At 51.4% G+C, this 18,479-nt stretch overlaps 1 protein-coding gene across 2 annotated transcripts; it reads right to left on the bottom strand.

Moving 5' to 3' along the window:
* Window positions 1-566: 566 nt before the first annotated feature.
* SLC2A1 (solute carrier family 2 member 1) lies at window positions 567-18,192 on the bottom strand. 2 transcript variants are annotated; one of them, XM_064730519.1, is made up of 11 exons: window positions 18,046-18,192; window positions 12,592-12,684; window positions 5,836-5,996; window positions 4,947-5,187; window positions 4,475-4,637; window positions 4,209-4,396; window positions 4,013-4,117; window positions 3,823-3,924; window positions 3,391-3,594; window positions 2,147-2,338; window positions 567-1,384 (listed from the first exon to the last, which is right to left on the bottom strand). In XM_064730519.1, exons 1-11 carry the CDS (start codon window positions 18,061-18,063, stop codon window positions 1,382-1,384), a joined length of 1,470 nt encoding a protein of 489 aa, XP_064586589.1. In that variant the 5' UTR covers window positions 18,064-18,192; the 3' UTR covers window positions 567-1,381. The 2 variants fall into 2 exon arrangements, with proteins under 2 accessions (XP_064586589.1, XP_064586588.1); XM_064730518.1 differs by having other exon boundaries at window positions 567-2,338.
* Window positions 18,193-18,479: the final 287 nt, after the last annotated feature.

Here is an 18,479-nt window from a genome sequence, read left to right on the forward strand (position 1 = left end):
GCATCTCCTGGAGCCAGGGATGAAACAGCAGCGTGAGGAGAGGAGCCCTGGGCACAGAAAGAACATTCTGGGGAGCTGTTAAAGACACTACAAGAGCAATTCCTACAACAGCCATGCCCTGCAGGGCAAAGAGCAGCTTCAATAAATACAAAAAAAAGCCTGAAGTGACCAAGATCAGCATTTCTTTGCCTGAAAGTGTTCAGGCTTGCAGCTCTTGGCACCTTCTCAGCTGGAGGGGAAAAAAACCAAATGCACAGAGCAGCAGCAACCTCCTCCCTCCCTCCCTCCCTCCCTCTCCCTTGCCTTGCTCAGGTGCTCGTGGCACGGCCGGGGCTCTGTGCTGGGCAAGGGGAGCAGGTTTGGGATCCAGGGCCAGGACAGCTCCAGCCAGGAGCCCCCGTGATCCCAGCCCAGCCAATTCAGAGCTGGTTGTGCACCCAGAGCAGGGATTTTGCAAGCAGGTGAGTGGAAAAGCTTTGCAGGGACACGCTCTGCCAGACACCCCCCAGCCCTGCCAGGGCAGGGAAAGTTTGGCTGCGAGAAATAAAAGGCACAGGACACCAGGGCTGGGTGGCTGCTCACATTCTCCTTTATTGTCCACACCACACACCTTCCCCTTGGCACTTCACTGCAGGGATTTGCTTAAAAAACCACACACACACCCCCACAGCTTGGTGAGGCTGTGCCACAACCAGCTGAGAACAGGCATTTTTTAAAGAGATTTATTTTATTCCACCCCCCTCCCCTTTTATTTTCTTTCACGTGTGGTCAAGTGTCATCACTTCCAAACCAAACAAATACGTTTTAAAAAAGATACTATTAAAAAAAACCAACAAAAAAAAACAACACAAACAAAAAAAAAACAACCCTCCCTGTGGCTTTGGGAATGTGCCAGGAGCTCCCACACCAACTGCACTCAGGGAAATGCTTTTTTTTTTGTGTGTGTTTTCAGTTTTGTTTGAAAAGGACAGTATTTCTCATGTGTATTTTCTTTTAATATACTACAGCCTGAAATTCAGTGCAATAGATACAACTACAGTGCAGAACTATACAAAAAGTCATCCTAACCATGTACAAGCTTTTTTTTTTTCTTAGTTGCTATAGAAACTATAACCTTTTTCTGTACCTTTTTGTATGCAATTATACAGTGTGAATATACTCCAAGAATATTTACAGTACTTGGCTTGTCAAATCAGAAACGCTATAACTTAAATGTCTACTATTAACAACCATTGAACAAAAATATATATAATATAAATATCTTCCAGTCTATACACAGAGCAGGAAACAGCTGTATCCATGCAGTGCTGGATTTTGGTGAGTCCTGGGATGGGGGTGGTGATGGAGGGGGATGTTGTCGTGTGCGGCTGCCGCTGGCGCTTCACTGTCGGGCAAATATTGCCAAGATTAATCCCAAAAATTCAACAAGAACACATCTCCCCCCCCACCTTTCTCCCATTTTTTTTTTTCCCCCTCCCAGTTGGAATTTTCAGGCGAAAGGAGAGGAGCCTGTGACAATGGATTGACCTTTCCAACCGATCCATCCGGGACGGCTCCGTCCTCCGCGCTGCCCCGGGCGGGAGGTCCCCGTCCACGAACCCACCGCAGGGCTTGAAATCAAGGAGACTTTTAAAAAAAATGACTCATTTCCTTGGTAGGTTTGTTTTTTTTTAAAAAAATATTAGATTTAGTCAATTTATGTGATTTTTGTTTTTTTTTTTTTTCTATGATTAGAATGTTAAAAAATAAGCTTCCAGCTTTTTTTAAAAACTTCCTCTACGTGATTTTCCGTTAAATAACTATTATCGCGTCGTCAATAAAAAAAAACAGGGAATTGCCCCTCCTGTGCTGCGTGGCTGGGTTTTAAAACACCTATTGGCTTTGAAATCTTGGACGCGAAACCAACTAAAAAAATTAAATAAAATTCGTTCCTAGCAGAAAAAAAAAAAGAAAAAAAAACCAACCAAAATAATAAAATAAAATAGCTCAGTCTGTCCCCAGTAAAGCACTGGGGGAGGCTGGAGAGGGGGCATCAGAGCCAGATCCCCCCCCACACTCCACTCCCTCCTGCCTGGGGTCTGTACAAAGTGTTTTAAAACGTCCCCCCGGGTCGGGGGGCGGCGGCAGAGCCGGGTCCGGGTTACACCTGCGAGTCGGCGCCCAGGCTGTGGAACTCGTCCGGGGTTTTGTCGCTCTGGCCGCCCCCGCTCTGCCGGAAGCCCGAGGCGATCTCGTCGAAGGTCCGGCCTTTGGTCTCCGGCACCTTGAAGTAGGTGAAGATGAAGAAGAGCACGAGCAGCACCGTGAAGATGATGAAGACGTAGGAGCCACAGAGTTGCTGGATTGAAGGGAAAAGGGGAGGTGAGCACGTGGATGGAGTTGTGGAATGGTGGAGTTGTTGAGGTTGGAGAAGAACACCAAGACTGAGTCTGACCACAGACCCAGCGCTGCCAGGTCCACCCCTAACCCACGCCCTGCAGTGCCACATCCACGTGGTTTTGAGCACTTCTAGGGATGGTGATTTCACCACCTCCCTGAGCACCCTTTCCATGAAGAAATTTTCTCAATACCCAATCTAAACCTCCCCTGACACAGCTTGGGGTGGGTCCTCTCATCCTGTCCCTGTTCCCTGGGAGCAGAGCCTGACTCCCCCAGCTGTCCCCTCCTGTCAGAGCTGTGCAGAGCCAGAGGTCCCCCCTGAGCCTCCTCTGCTCCAGGCTGAGCCCCCCCAGCAGCTCCTGGTGCCTCCAGACCTTCCCCAGCTCCATTCCCATCTCTGGCCATGCTTGAAGGACCAGCTGGTACCACCCTGCCCACACCTTGCCATGGCCTTCCAAAACCCAGGTCCTCCTTTCAAGGAACATCTCAAGTTCCACAAAATACACTGAGTCAAGCTCCTGCTCCAGCCCCAACTCCTTCCCAGGGGATCTTATCCCATCCAAACCACCTCAGCCTGGGTTTTAGGGCTGAAGAATGTGGCTCTGGAATTCAGCACTGGATCCAGCAGCAGGATTTGGTACCAAGATCTGACACCAGGATTCCACACCAAAATCTGGCAAATGGGATCCAGCACCAGGAACCAGCAACGAGACCTGGGATTTGGATTTGGCAGGAGGATCCATCAATGAGATCCAGCACCAGGAACCAGCAACCACACTCAGGATTTGGATTTGGCAGGAGGATCCAGCAGTGGGATCCTGCACTGGAGTCTGGCACAGGGATCCAGTTGGACACTGTTTCCATCTCTGACCCAGAACTGGGATCTGGACCAATGCAGTCTGACAGGCTGGGACTGAGACTCCCCTGGATTGCTGGGATCCTCTGGGACCCCCAGCTCCCTGTGTCCCCAGTGCCATGCCCCACTCCCCCAGTGCTCCCAGCCATCATTACCGCAATGTACTGGAAGCCCATGCCCACGATGAAGTTGGAGGTCCAGTTGGAGAGCCCGGCCACGGCGAAAGCAGCGGGACGGGGCCCTTGGCTGAACAGCTCGGCCACGATGAACCACGGGATGGGGCCTGGGCCGATCTCAAAGAAGGCCACAAACCCAAAGATGGCCACGATGCTGAGGTAGGACATCCAGGGCATTTGGTCCTAGAACAGGGCAGAGGGAGAAGGTTGGTGCTGTGAAGGGGATATGGCACCTGGGCACCTCAGCTGGTGCTGGCACAGGAGCCATGAGCTGGAAGATGGAATTCTAGGAGCTCAGGAGAGATGTGACAATGGGCACTGAGTGCTCAGCCATCACTTCAAGGAGGAATAAGTCCTTCCTCCTCCCCAGCCATCCCTCCTCCTCTTCCTCCCAGCCTCCCCAGCACTCACCAGCAGCGTGAGGGCGATGGTCATGAGAATGGCACACCCAGCCATCCCTGCCAGCCCGATGAGGTGCAGGGTCCTGCGTCCGGCTCGCTCCACCACGAAGAGCTGTGGGATGGACAAGATCCATCAGCACCTCCCAGCCTGCAGGAAAGGCCCCTGCACCTCCCACCTTCCCTGGAGGGGCCAAACTCACCGAGACCACCGTGAAGGCTGTGTTCACCACGCCAGAGCCAATGGTGGCATAGACAGGCTGCTCCACCCCCGACTTCTCGAAGATGCTGGTGGAGTAGTAGAAGACCTACAAAGGGCAGGGAGGTGTCACAAGCCAGGTCCTGGAGCTCTGGGTGAAGCAAGCTGACCCCTGGCATTGAGACCCCACCCAGGCTCACCGCGTTGATCCCTGAGAGCTGCTGGGAGAGCTGCAGGACGATGGCGATGAGGATGGGCTGGCGGTACATGGGCGAGCGGAACAGCTCCATGATGGTCACCTTCTTCTCCCTCATCATCTGCCGGCTCTCCTCCTTCATCTCCTGCAGGTCACTGCTCACATCCGTCGTGCCTCGCAGCTTCTTGAGGACTGAGAGGGAGAGGTGAGCTCAGGAGATGTCGAGGACCCTCCAGAGTGCCAGGATGGCCCTGCAGAGGGGTCACTCACCGCTCTTGGCCTTGTTCTCCTCGTTGCGGTTGATGAGCAGGAAGCGGGGGCTCTCGGGGGCGAAGGGCAGGATGATGCACTGCAGCAGCGCAGGGACGAAGATGAAGCCCAGCAGCAGCGGCCACAGGGACTCGTTTCCCATGATCAAGTCCAAACCAAACACCTGAGGAGGAGCAGAAGGGTTGAGCCACCCATCCCAGCTGGAATAGTCCTGGTTGGACACAACTGTGCAGCTCATGGTGTGCTCCAAGCTGGAACAGCCATTGGAGGGACTCCTGTGCCGCTTCCAGGTGGCCAGGAGATGTTGATATCCTGATGCCACCCATCCCAAACCTTCAGATTCCAGAGCATCCCTGCTCCTGCTGAGCTCCAGCTTCACCCCTCCCACCCCAGCTCAGATCCACCTCATCCTTGCAGGCCCTGAGGAGTGTCAGGATCAAGAAAAGGACCAAAACCATTCTGCAGTGCTCACCTGTGCGATGAGGATGCCCAGCACGATGCCAAGCTGGTGGAAGGTGCCCAGGGCCCCCCTCAGGGCAGTAGGGGACACCTCGCCCACGTACATGGGCACGAAACCCGTGGTGAGGCCGGAGTAGAGGCCGATGATGAAGCGGCCCAGGATGAGCATCTCGAAGGAGAAAGCCATCTTGGAGAAGCCCATGAGCACAGCTGACACGAAGGCAAGGATGTTGGACATCAGCATGGAATTGCGCCTGGAGAGAGATGGAGGAGAGAGGTGAGGAACACCAGGGGAGAACCAGGTGAGGAACACCAGGAGAGGAACATCAGGAGAACCAGGAGAGGAACGCCAGGAGAGGAAAACCAGGAGAACAGGGTGAGGAACACCAGGGGAACCAGGAGAGGGACACCAGGAGAGGAACACCAGGAGAACCAGGAGAGGAACACCGGGAGAGAACCAGGTGAGGAACGCTGGGAGAGAACCATGTGAGGAACACCGGGAGAGGAACATCAGGAGAACCAGGTGAGGAACGCCGGGAGACGAAAACCAGGAGGACAGAGTGAGGAACACCAGGGGAACCAGGAGAGGGACACCAGGAGAACCAGGTGAGGAACGCCAGGTGAGGAACACCAGGAGAACCAGGTGAGGAACGCCGGGAGAGGAACACCAGGAGAACAGGGTGAGGAACACCAGGAGAGGAACATCAGGAGAACCAGGTGAGGAACGCCAGGAGAGGAACACCAGGAGAACAGGGTGAGGAACACCAGGGGAACCAGGAGAGGAACACCAGGAGAACCAGGTGAGGAACACCAGGAGAACCCCGAGGTCAGCCCATGGAACACCAGGGTGGGTGAGGCAGCAGAGCCTCCCCACTGCAGGATCCACCAGGCTCAGAGCTCACCTTCCAAAGCGATTGACAAAGAGCCCCACGGAGAAGGAGCCGATCATGCCCCCGACAGAGAAGATGGCAACGGAGAGGGACCAGAGCGTGGTGAGGGTGGCAGGGCTGATGGGCTCCCCGTATCTGTTCAGCCACGTGAGGTTGTAGAAATCCTCAATCACCTGGAGAACAAGGAGGGAAAGCAAACCGCGCGTCACGGCCGCGCCACCGGAGGGACGAGTCTCTCACAAGACAATGCGTCACCGGAGCCGCTGGCCAAGGGAGGAACTGCTGGGACCCACTGGGAAATGCAGCCCGACGGGTTCTGGGCTCGCCCTGCCCGGAGACACAGAGGGAGGGAGGGAGGGAGGGAGCCAAACTGGCCGGGCAGGCACGGGGAGGTCACGCTGCTCCCCAGGGCAGGGCAGGAGCCACGGATGCGCCGGCCCTGCGGAGCAAGGGGAGGAACACAGGGCAGCTCCCATCCCCTTGGATACTCCTGCAGTTGGATTGCCAGGTTTTTCTTGCCCCCAAGAATTCCATAAAACACAATCTTGGATACTCCTGGATTTGGATTTCTAGGTTTTCCCCTTCAAGAATTCCATAACACACAATCTTGGATATTCCTGGAGTTGGATTTCCAGGTTTTTCCCCCCCAAGAATTCCATAGCACACAATCTTGGATATTCCTGGAGTTGGATTTCCAGGTTTTTTCCCCCCCAATAATTCCATAGAACACAATCTTGGATACTCCCAGAGTTGGATTTCCGGGTTTCCCCCTCCCCAAGAATTCCATAGCACACAATCTTGGATATTCCTGGAGTTGGATTTCCAGGTTTTTTCCCCCCCAAGAATTCCATAACACACAATCTTGGATACTCCCAGAGTTGGATTTCCAGGTTTTTCTTGCCCCCAAGAATTCCATAGAACACAATCTTGGATACTCCTGGAGTTGGATTTCCAGGTTTTTCTTGCCCCCAAGAATTCCATAGCACACAATCTTGGATACTCCTGGAGTTGGATTTCCAGGTTTTCCCCCCAAATAATTCCATAACACACAATCTTGGATATTCCTGGATTTGGATTTCTAGGTTTTCCCCTTCAATAATTCCATAAAACACAATCTTGGATATTCCTGCAGTTGGATTTCCAGGTTTTTCTTGCCCTCAAGAATTCCATAGCACACAATCTTGGATACTCCCAGAGTTGGATTTCCAGGTTTTTTCCCCCCAATAATTCCATAGCACACAATCTTGGATAATCCCAGAGTTGGATTTCCAGGCTTCCCCCCCCCCCCCCAAGAATTCCATAGCACACAATCTTGGATATTCCTGCAGTTGGATTTCCAGGCTTTCCCCCCCAATAATTCCATAACACACAATCTTGGATACTCCTGCAGTTGGATTTCCAGGTTTTTTTCCCCCCTGAGAATTCCATAAAACACAATCTTGGATACTCCTGGATTTGGATTTCCAGGTTTTTTCCCCCCAATAATTCCATAACACACAATCTTGGATACTCCTGGAGTTGGATTTCCAGGTTTTTCCCCCCCAATAATTCCATAGCACACAATCTTGGATACTCCTGGAGTTGGATTTCCAGGTTTTCCCCCCCAATAATTCCATAGCACACAATCACTGCCGTGGTTCTGCAGGACCATGATGCCAACACCCAACACAGGCCTTGGTTTGGAACACCAAGAACAGCCTGGTTTGTGAATTTTAGGGGGTTTTATATTAATTTTGCATCTTTTTAAACACAAAACTTTTGTATACAATACTTTTTACATACAATACTTTTGTATAGTGTCCTAGTTTGAAAAGGATATTTTGAAAAATTTGAGGTTTTTGAGATGCTGTGCTCCCTGGGGGCACTGGCATTGCACCAGCATCAAACCATGACATATATATATATAAAATATATACATTTTGTATACTTTTGAAGTATTTTTAAAGCTAGCCCATCACTAGCCCCCCTTGGATACTCCTGGAGTTGGATTTCCAGGTTTTCCTCCAATAATTCCATAACACAATCTCTGCCGTGGTTCTGCAGGACTGTGATGCCAACACCCAACACGGGCCTTGGTTTGGAACACCAAGAACAGCCTGGTTTGTGAATTTTAGGGGGTTTTATATAAATTTTGCATCTTTTTATACACAAAACTGTTGTATACAAAAATTTTTGTATACAAAAACTTCATATAGTGTCCTGGTTTGAAAAGGAAGTGAGTTTTTTGGGATGCTGTGCTGGTACTGCCATCGCACCAGTGTCAAACCATGACATATATATACATATACAAAATATATACATTTTGTATGCTTTTGATGTATTTTTAAAGCTAGCCCATCACTGACAGCTTCACCAAAATTTTTTTTATACAAAAATTTTGTATTGTGTCCTGGTTTAAAAAGGAAGTTTTGAAAAATTTGAATTTTTTGAGATGCTGTGCTTCCTGGGGACACTGCTATTGCACTAGCATCAAACCATGACATATATATACATATAAAAAATATATACATTTTGTATACTTTTGATGTATTTTTAAACCATTACATACATATACAAAATGTATATATTTTGTATAGTTTTGCTTTATTTTTAAAGCTAGCCCATCACTGGCAGCTTCACCAAGCTCCTGTCCCTGCCCATGGCTGGGAAAATGCCCTAAATGACCCTCTAAAGGTTCTTCCCAATCCAAAATCCTTTAGAACACCATCGTGCTTAATTTTCCACTTTTCCCATCAATCCAAGCCCAAACAGGAGCCCTGGCAGAGACAGCACAAGAAATTTTCACTGGGCTGGGTACAAGTCCCAACAGTATCATTATTTTGCCACGTTGTTCCTCTTCCAAAGCACAGAAATTGTTACAATTTCCATACTGAAGTGATTTTGTTCCCTCCTGTTCCACCCAGGGGTTTGGATGCTTTTTCCCCTTTTACCACTATTCCCAAAATAAATAATTGATTGGATTATTGGAGAATAATTGGGCTGGCTCAGGCTCTCAGTAGGCCCAGGGGGTATCTGAAAATAACAGCCCCTCCTGGAAAAAAGGGAAAATGCTTTGAAGGACTCAAGAGTTTTTTGGGAGAGGAAAAGAGGTGAAAAATGGGTTTAAAGGGAGAAAGGTGAAGGAATAAAAATTGTTTTCCCCAAAACTGGGGGCTTTCAGGCTCAGTGTTGTGATTCATCCCCACCCTGCAGCTCCATGAATCCCAAACCAGAGCATCCCAAACCTGTGCCCTGATGGATCTGAGTGCATCCTTATCCCAACTCTGCACCCTCATCCCAGCTCCGCGCCCCCATCCCAGCTCCGCACCCACGTCCTCGTCCCAGCTCCGCGTCCCCATCCCAGCTCCGCGTCCCCATCCCAGCTCCGCGGCCCCATCCCAGCTCCGCGGCCCCATCCCAGCCCCGCGTCCCCACCCCAGCTCTCCATCCCCACCCCAGCTCCGCACCCTCATCCCAGCTCCGCGCCCCCATCCCAGCTCCGCGCCCCCATCCCAGCTCCGCGCCCCCATCCCAGCTCCGCGTCCCCATCCCAGCTCCGCGCCCCCATCCCCGCTCCCGCGCCCCCATCCCAGCTCCGCGCCCCCATCCCAGCTCCGCGCCCTCATCCCAGCTCCGCGCCCCCATCCCAGCTCCGCGCCCCCATCCCAGCTCTGCATCCCCATCCTCATCCCAGCTCCGCATCCTCATCCCAGCTCCCCATCCTCATCCCAGCTCCCCATCCTCATCCCAGCTCTCCATCCCCACCCCAGCTCCGCACCCTCATCCCAGCTCTGCATCCCCATCCTCATCCCAGCTCCGCACCCTCATCCCAGCTCTCCATCCCCACCCCAGCTGCGCACCCTCATCCCAGCTCCGCACCCTCATCCCAGTCCTTCACTCCAGTTTATCCCAGCCCTGCACAAAAACGTGTCCCTACCCCAATTCCACACTTTGTGTCCCCATTTTTAAGGCTGGGGTGACCCCCTGTGCCCAGCAAACCCCATCCCACCTCCCCCTGAGCCCCCCAAATCCTTCCCCTCAGCACTGGGGGCTTGTCCTGCCCCCTGTGCCTCCTCCTGGCCTGAGCCCAAGGCATGCACAGCAATAGTTGCCTCTTCAAGAGATAGCTCAGCTGCCTTTGGAGATAAATAAAATCCCCAGGATGGCTTCTGTTGCAGCATTGGAAACAAAAAGTTTTCATAGAAGACAAAGTAACAAAACTCTTTGCAGAGAAAAACTCAGTCATGTGCAAGAGGTGCTTGCTCCTGGTAAAACACCTCACTCAAAAGTTTTGTTTCTTTGTTCTCTCCTTTTTCTAGTAAATTGTTCAGGTGGGACTTTTTGGCTTCTGTCCAATTGGCTTTCCTTAGATGCCTTTTTCACCTAATCAAGGAGAGAAACTTCTGGGCTTATTTTCTTTGTAAGGGGACAAAAGAGAATTTTGTCACTCCACCAACAGAAGGCACATCCTGTAATTCATCCCCAAAAACTGTGGCAACACCCCTCAGGAGTGTCTGAATTTGCAGGGAGAGCCCTTCCAGGCCAGGGAACAAAGCTCCAAAGCTGCTGCTGAGCTGTGGCTCTGGGCAGGGTGGGGATCACAGCATTCCCTCCTGGCTCAGTGCCAGGGCTGGGGAAGGTGAGGGCAGAGCTCCTCAGAGCCGTGCCAGGGATCCCCAGCTCCAGGGCTGCTCCATGGCCATCCCCAACCTCACACCAGTGCACGTGGAGCAAGGAGAATTTGGGATATTTCAGGTCTCCAGCAGGTTCTGGGGGTGGAGCTGCAGCTTTAACCCCAGGAACTGAACCTGGGATTCAATAATGCAACACCCTGAACAAATCCCTGCCTTTTTTCCTCTTCCCACATTGACTTTTTCCATAGGGTTTTCTATCCCACAAGGAGTTTTCCCAATGCCTGTGGTGACATTGCAAAGCACTCACTGGGATGGGATTAAACCCTGGAGCTGGATTGGGGTGATGACATTTGGGGACAGAGCTCAAGCTGTCCCTCATCCCAGCACAAGAGCTGCAAGCACCACATTGCAATCCTGAGCTTATTTTCCATGTGTTTAACACCTCAAGAAGCCACCAAATCTGGGAAAAGTTGAGTTTTCCATGGACCACCATTGTCTATCAGCAGCAGGGGATTTCTGATTGTAAAAGCCACTAAATTTGGGAAAAGTTGAGTTTTCCATGGACCATCATTATCTACCAGCAGCAGGAGGGTCCTGGCTGTAAAAGCCACCAAATCTGGGAAAAGTCACATTTTCCATGGACCACCATTATCTATCAGCAGCAGGGGGTTTCTGGTTGTAAAAGCCACCAAATCTGGGAAAAGCCATGTTTTCCATGGACCACCAGTATCTACCAGCAGCAGGAGGGTCCTGGCTGTAAAAGCCACCAAATGTGGGAAAAATCACATTTTCCATGGACCACCAGTATCTACCAGCAGCAGGAGGGTCCTGGCTGTAAAAGCCACCAAATCTGGGAAAAGTTGAGTTTTCCATGGACCACCATTGTCTATCAGCAGCAGGAGGGTCCTGGCTGTAAAAGCCACCAAATCTGAGAAAAGCCAAGTTTTCCATGGACCACTGGCATCTACCAGCAGCAGGAGGGTCCTGGCTGTAAAAGCCACCAAAAAGCCACCAAATCTGGGAAAAGCCATGTTTTCCATGGACCACTGGCATCTACCAGCAGCAGGAGGGTCCTGGCTGTAAAAGCCACCAAATTTGGGAAAAGTTTTCCATGGACCACCATTATCTACCAGCAGCAGGGGGGTCCTGGCTATAAAAGCCACCAAATTTGGGAAAAGTTTTCCATGGACCACCAGTATCTACCAGCAGCAGGTGGCTGTAAAAGCCACCAAATCTAGAAAAAGTCACATTTTCCATGGACCACCAGCATCTACCAGCAGCAGGAGTGTCCTGGCTGTAAAAGCCACCAAATCTAGAAAAAGTCACATTTTCCATGGACCACCAGTGTCTACCAGCAACAGGGAGGTTCCTGGCTATAAAAGCCACCAAATCTGGAAAATGTTTTGTTTTCCATGGACCACCATTATCTACCAGCAGCAGGAGGTTCCTGGCTATAAAAGCCACCAAATTTGGGAAAAAAATCACGTTTTCCATGGACCACCAGTATCTACCAGCAGCAGGTGGCTGTAAAAGCCACCAAATGTGGGAAAAGTCACATTTTCCATGGACCACCAGTATCTCTCAGCAGCAGGAGGGTCCTGGCTGTAAAAGCCACCAAATCTGGGAAAAGTTTTCCATGGACCACCAGCATCTACCAGCAGCAGGTGGCTGTAAAAGCCACCAAATCTAGAAAAAGTCACATTTTCCATGGACCACCAGTACCTACCAGCAGCAGGAGGGTCCTGGCTGTACACGAGGGCAGGAACCAACACTCCTGCATCCATCCTGCTGCCAGCTGGGATGCAAAACCCCCAGCTCTGGTCAGAGCAGCCACTTGGGGATGACTCAAACCTTCATTAACTCCCAGACCTTCACTAAGAGAGCCGAGGTGAAAAGTTCCACCGGCCACACCCAGACACAGCATCCTGCAGGCAACGCTGGGATTTATTTCCCCCAACAAAAAAAAAAAACACCAAGCAAGGAGGAGGAAACAAATTCTCCAGGGAAGGCTGGAGCTAAATAACTCCCTCTGAAATCCCATTAGAGGCCTAAGCTGCCTAGTGGGATGTACTATTTTAGCCAGGCTGGCACAGAGGCTGGTTTGTTGTCACACACGAGCTGGGGGAGGCTGGAATTTCCCTCTGCGAGCACTCACCTTCTGCGGGGCGTTGATGACGCCGGTGTTGTACCCGAACTGCAGGGAGCCCAGCACTGCTCCTCCCACAGCCAGCATCAGGCGAGCCGTCATCTGCCAGGAAACGGGGAAAAAAGGGTTAAATCTGGGATCCCTGCAGACCTGTATCCCCAGCAGAGTGATACCAGGGCACTGCACTGCACAAAAACAGGGGGAAAAAGGGTTAAATCTGGGATCCCTGCAGCCCTATCTCCCCACCAGAATGATACCAGGGCACTGCACAGCACAAAAACAGGGGGAAAAGGGTTAAATTTGGGATCCTCACAGCCCAGGGCACTGCACAGGGCAAAAACAGGGGAAAGAGTTAAATCCGGGATCCTGCAGCCCTGTATCCCCAGCACAGTAATACCAAGGCACTCCATAGGACAAAAATGGGGAAAAAAGGGTTAAATTTGGGATCCTGCAGACCTGTATGCCCAGCAGAGTGATACCAGGGCACTCCATAGGACAAAAATGGGGAAAAAAAGGTTAAATTTGGGATCCTGCAGGCCTGTATCCCCAGCAGAGTGATACCAGGGCACTGCATGGGATAAAAACAGGGGGAAAAGGGTGAAATTTGGGATCCCTGCTGCCCAGAGCATTGCACGGGACAAAAATGGGGGAAAAAGGGTTAAATCGGGGATCCTGAAGCTCTGTATCCCCAGCAGAGCAATACCAAGGCACTGCATGGCACAAAGGGTTAAATCTGGGATCTGGCACAGGAAAAAAACAGGGAAAAGGGGTTAAATCTGGGATCCCCATAGCTGTGTGTCCCCCAGCAGAGAAATACAGGACTAAAACTGGGAAAAAGAGGTTAAATCTGGGATTCCCACAGCCCTGATGCCGCCAGCACAGCAATACCAGGGCACTGCATGGGACAAAGGGTTAAATCTGGGATCCCTGCAGCTCCACCTGCCCAGCAGGGAAAAAAGGGTTAAATCTGGGATCCTCACAGCCCTCTCTGCCCTGTAGAGCAATACAGGACAAAAACAGGGAAAAGGGGTTAAATCTGGGATCCCTGCAGCCCTGTCTCCTCCAGCACAGCAATATCAGGGCAGTGCACAGGACAAAAACAAGGAAAAAGGGTTAAATCCACAGTTCAGTCAGCGATACCAGGGCACTGCATGGGACAAAGGGTTAAATCTGGGATCCTCACAGCCCTCCCTCCCCTGTAGAGCAATACAGGACAGAAACAAGGAAAAAGGGTTAAATCCACAGTTCTGTGTCCCCAGCACAGCAATACCAGGGCACTGGGACGGCGGCGAGTACAAATATTCAGAACCAAAGAGAAAACTCACTGTTTATGGTGCTAAGAGGGAAAAAATAATTACAAAAAAATGTCATTTTGTGGGGGTTAAAACAACCCATGGTATGGGGATTCCGGGAATTTGAGCCCTGGAGGTGACCATGGGGTCTGGGCCAGCAGGATGCTCCGGGGAGCTGCACCAACAACAGCTTCCCATGGCTGTCTAATTAAGAGTCACTGAGCAAAACCCGGGTTAGCTGGCAAAGCCTTCCTTCCCCAGCCTCCTCTTCCTCCCGCCCGAGCCACGGCAACAATCAGAGCCTTGTTTGGGAGCGGGGTCAGGGCAGGCCAGCGCTCGGGCCACCTTCGTTAGCGGCCCAATTATCCCAGGCAGGAGATTTGAGATTTTCCCGGCCGCTCGAACCAGGATCCGACATTCCCGCCTAATCAGCTTTGGGACGAGCCACGTGAAATTGATAAACCCCTTGAATTTAGGGGGGTGCTGAGGGGGGTTCTCCCTAAACACCAACGTGTCACCCCAAGGATCGATATTCCCAAAGGATCGACGCCTCAGATCCCGGCTAAATCAGCACAGGTGACTCCAGCTCCCTCCTCAAAAAGGATATTTTTAATATTTAAGCACCAATCTCATCTTTCTTGTAATAAATAAAGGATTTTAATGCTGCTCCCTGACCTTACCACTCTCCTCCCTCCGCGTGAAAGTTCCCAGGGGAAAAGCAGAGGGAATGAAGCCAGGCCCGTTAATGAAGCTCATTAATTAGGCTTGGCCCCAACACAACTAATCAGGGAGGTTTTGGCACTTGGATTTGGTTGGTGCTTTGGAGTAGAGGAGAAAACACCCCCGTGGTTGGGAATTTGGTGATGTCCCCAAAAAAAACCCACAAAAAAAGCCCTAAAAATTCCAACAAATCTCAAAAAAAACAGGATGTTAAAAGCACCTGTTGCTTGGGGAAACCTTATTAAAAAAAACGAGTGTGTTTGTGGGGGATTGGGGTGATTTCCCGTTGTTTTTGGGTGCTGAATTTGATTTTTTTCCTGGCTAAAGGGCAGCCCAGGAGCTGGCAGGGTAGGGCAGGCCCAGGTGAGTCACGGCTGCGGGGATGGGGATGCGGCAGCCACGTGAACTTTGCTCCAGGAAGGTGAGAGGTAACAACAGCTTGATGCAAAAAAAAAAAAAAAAAAAATTAAAAAAACAATTTAAAAATCTAAAAAAAAAAAAAAAAATTTAATTTTTTTTTTCATTTTAACATTTAGGAAAAAAGGCTTAAAAAAGCCCCAAAAAATAAATTAAATTTCAGCAAAAAAAATTGTATTTTCATTGCATTCCAGCAGTTTGGGCATAGGAAAAGGAAAAGCTGGCAGGAAAATGGCATTTTGGAGGCTCATCCCGAGCAGGGTCAGGGTGAGTCAGCTCCTTCCCCCTCCCTCCCCAGCCCAAACTCGCTGCCCTGCTCGGATCCCGGATCCTTTCAGCCTGAACTTCGCCATTAAAGGCAACTTTAAGAGGGGGGGGAAATAATTAAATAAAGGGAAAAGTCGATTTTTAAGGGCAGCTTTGCCAAACCTCACGTGGGGCTGTGGGGAGATTTTTTTTTTTTCTTAACTCCTTGCAGGAAAAAGCATCTTTATCAGGAATTTTAGGGACAAATTCCCTCTTATTTCCATAAAATAAATTTATTTAAGCATGGCTAGACCCCAAACTCCTGGTTTCATCCATTAAGAATTGCTCTATGCGATAGGAAAGACAGGTTTTTAATAAATTTATAATATTTGTTTTCTTTTTGGCTGCTTCCTGCTTCCTCTCCAGCTCCAACACGGAAGCCAGGACGCTCTGAGGAGGATCTGGGGGGGCACCAGGGGCCCCCCAAACCCGCTGCCTTTGGCTTTACAACTCTATTTTTAACCTTTTTATTTCACCCTCCAGCCTGGAAGGACTTTGAGATCCACCTCATGGATCAAAGGAATGAATAATCCCTTTAAAAGCAAAATAATAATACCAAAATATTGATATAAAGATATTTAAATGAGTGGCCCAGCAGGGAATTTCAACTTTTTTCACTCCAGCATGGAGGATTTTGGGATGCTGCTGCCTCATGAAAAACAAGGAATTCATAATTCCTTCTAAATAATACTAAAAAAAGCGTCCCAGAAGGGAATTTCAAGTTATTTTACCCCAGTGCAGGAGGATTTTGGCACGCTGATTGTTTCATGCATCAAGCCAAACTAATGAATTCTCTAAAATCAAATCAGCAACAACAGGAAAAAAAAAGGTCCCAGGAGGAGGATATCCTGTTGGTTTTTTTTACTCCAGCGTGGAAGATTTTGCGATGCTATGGAACAAGAACAATTAGCAATTCCTGAAAAATCCAAATAATGGTTAGGAAGGGGGGAGTTTTGGGCAAAGCCATATGAAAAAATACACGATTAAAATGATGCAGGGGGATTTTTAAGGAGCAGCCACTGCTCCTGAGGGGACGTGGGCATTCAGTGCAGCCCCTTGCACACTCATTTGCACACTCATGGGAGCCAGGGCACACTGATAACACCCGGGAAAACCTCACACCCCCACTAAAAACCAAGAAAAATCCGCTCCAAACTCACAGGAGAGGATCTAAACCCAAAGAATTTGGGGGTCACACCGGCCCCGTGGGGAAAGAGAACCGGGGGGATGGGAAGGAGCAGCGGAATTTGGGTTTTTTATTTGTTTTGCTTCCCTACTTAAAGGTCATCCAGGGACGGCGACACAACCGCGGCGAGTTTTGCAACCGCGACCAGCACGGGAGAGGATTTTGCATGGAATGAGCTGGAAAAAAAACACACGGAATGTGCAATGTCCCCCCCATACATACACACATCCCGGGTTAATCATGTTAATAATGTTAATTATTAAATATAAAGCGGGTTCGGGAGGGGAGTTTGTCCCCCCATCTCGCAACCCACAAGCTGCTTCCATGAAAAATATCTTTTATTTTTTCCGTGCTAAACACGCTGGGGATGGAAATGTCACCTATCAGCGCTCGGCAAATCATCCTTGAGATTAATTACCTTTACAAAAATTAATCATTTCTAACCCAAATCCATGCGAGGCGGGGGGGTTTGCGGAGCTGGGAGAGCAGCGGGAGCGCGGCTCGGGCTCCGTTCGGGATGCCGGGAGTTAAATGCGTCGGATTTCTTGGGTATGAGCGCAAATTTGCGTTTAATTCCTGCCCCCATCACCGCGCTGCCGGCCCGCACGTTCCCGGCTCCCACCCCAGCCCCAGCCAGCAAAACAGCCCGGAACCCCCAAAAATACACTATAAATACATATATACACAGATATAGCTCCTTAAATTTAAGAGAATTGTGTGTTTCATGCGGAGGAGGAGCGGGGAGAGGGAGTTGTTTTGAAAAGGGGAAATAAATACCAAGAGGGATCGCTCCCGTCGCATCTTTAATTAGGATAAAAATCGCGATTTTTGGGATTAATTACACTTCGTGCCGCCACGCAGCCAATTTCCTAACACATCCCCCCCGCAAAAAAAAAAAAAAAGTCCCGAACCATTTGGATTTATTCCAGTTCTTCCCAGACGGGAGTATTGGGGGCGGAAATACTTTGGTGGTTGGAATGAAGCAAGTGGGGCTGAGGTCAGTGACCTGTTACAATCAACCACCGGCATCGTTCCGGGCTTTTACTCCCCCCAAATTAAATCTAAATTAATTAATTTAGCATGAGGAGGGTGCTGGTGGATCCCCGAGCAGCCGGGAGAGTTATGAGTATTTAATAACTCCACAGTCTGGGATAAATTAATAGGAATTGGGTCAGAAGCTGCGGGCGGGATGTGCCCAGCCCGGCGGGGATCGCGGGGTCCCGGCGGGCTCACCCCAACCCCGCAGCCCCCCAAAGCCAGCCCGGCCCTCGCTGGGCTCCGGGGCCTCCCCTCGTCCCGAAACGGGGTCAAAAGGGACAGGATCGGGTCTGCCCGCCGCGTTTCCGCCTTTCGGGGACAGCCCGGGAGCGGCGGCCGGGCGCGCTGCGAGGCGCGGAGCCGGCACCGGCCGCGCTGTGGGGAGCGCTGCGCTGGGGCTGAGGGGACAAAATAAAGCGAAACGCGGCGATCGCGGCGGCCGCGCGTGTGCGGGGGCGGGCGGGGGTTGCGTAACGCAGAGCAATCCCGGTGGCGCGGGCTCACCTTGCTGCCGGTGTCCATGGCGGGGCCGGAGCCGGGGCCGTGAGGGCGGGCGGGCGATCGGCGGGGCCGGGGCGCTGAGGCGCGGGGCGCGCGGTGCGCTGAGCAGCGGGGCGGAGGCGCGGCCGCCGCCCGGGCATTGGAGCCGCTTAAAGCGCGGGCGGGGGCGGCGCGAGGCCGCGGCGCTCATTGGGCAGCGTGCGGCGGGGGGCGGGGTCAGGGTGGGGGCGGTACGTGGCTACGGCGCTCATTGGGTGGTGTGAGTTAGGAGGCGTGGCCAGCGCCGGGGGGCGGGGCCGAGGGGCCGCGGATGGGGGGGCGTGGGAGGGGGCGCGCGGGGGCCGGCGGCGCGTGCGGGGCTGCACGTGGGCGGCGGGGGAGGGGACGGGAGCGGGAGGGTCCGAGACAGACGGAGCGGCTGCGTGTCTGTCTGTGTG

The sequence above is a fragment of the Zonotrichia leucophrys genome, chromosome 21 (assembly GCF_028769735.1).
Source record: "Zonotrichia leucophrys gambelii isolate GWCS_2022_RI chromosome 21, RI_Zleu_2.0, whole genome shotgun sequence".
NCBI classification, from domain to species: domain Eukaryota; kingdom Metazoa; phylum Chordata; class Aves; order Passeriformes; family Passerellidae; genus Zonotrichia; species Zonotrichia leucophrys.

Bases quoted from the DNA above. Each gene is read 5' to 3' on its own strand.
- SLC2A1 (XM_064730518.1), bottom strand. The intron at 4,118-4,208 runs GTGAGCCTGGGT...TGCCCTTTGTAG, and splicing joins AGCTCTCAGGGATCAACGCG to GTCTTCTACTACTCCACCAG. The intron at 2,339-3,390 runs GTAATGATGGCT...CCTTCAATCCAG, and splicing joins TGGGCTTCCAGTACATTGCG to CAACTCTGTGGCTCCTACGT.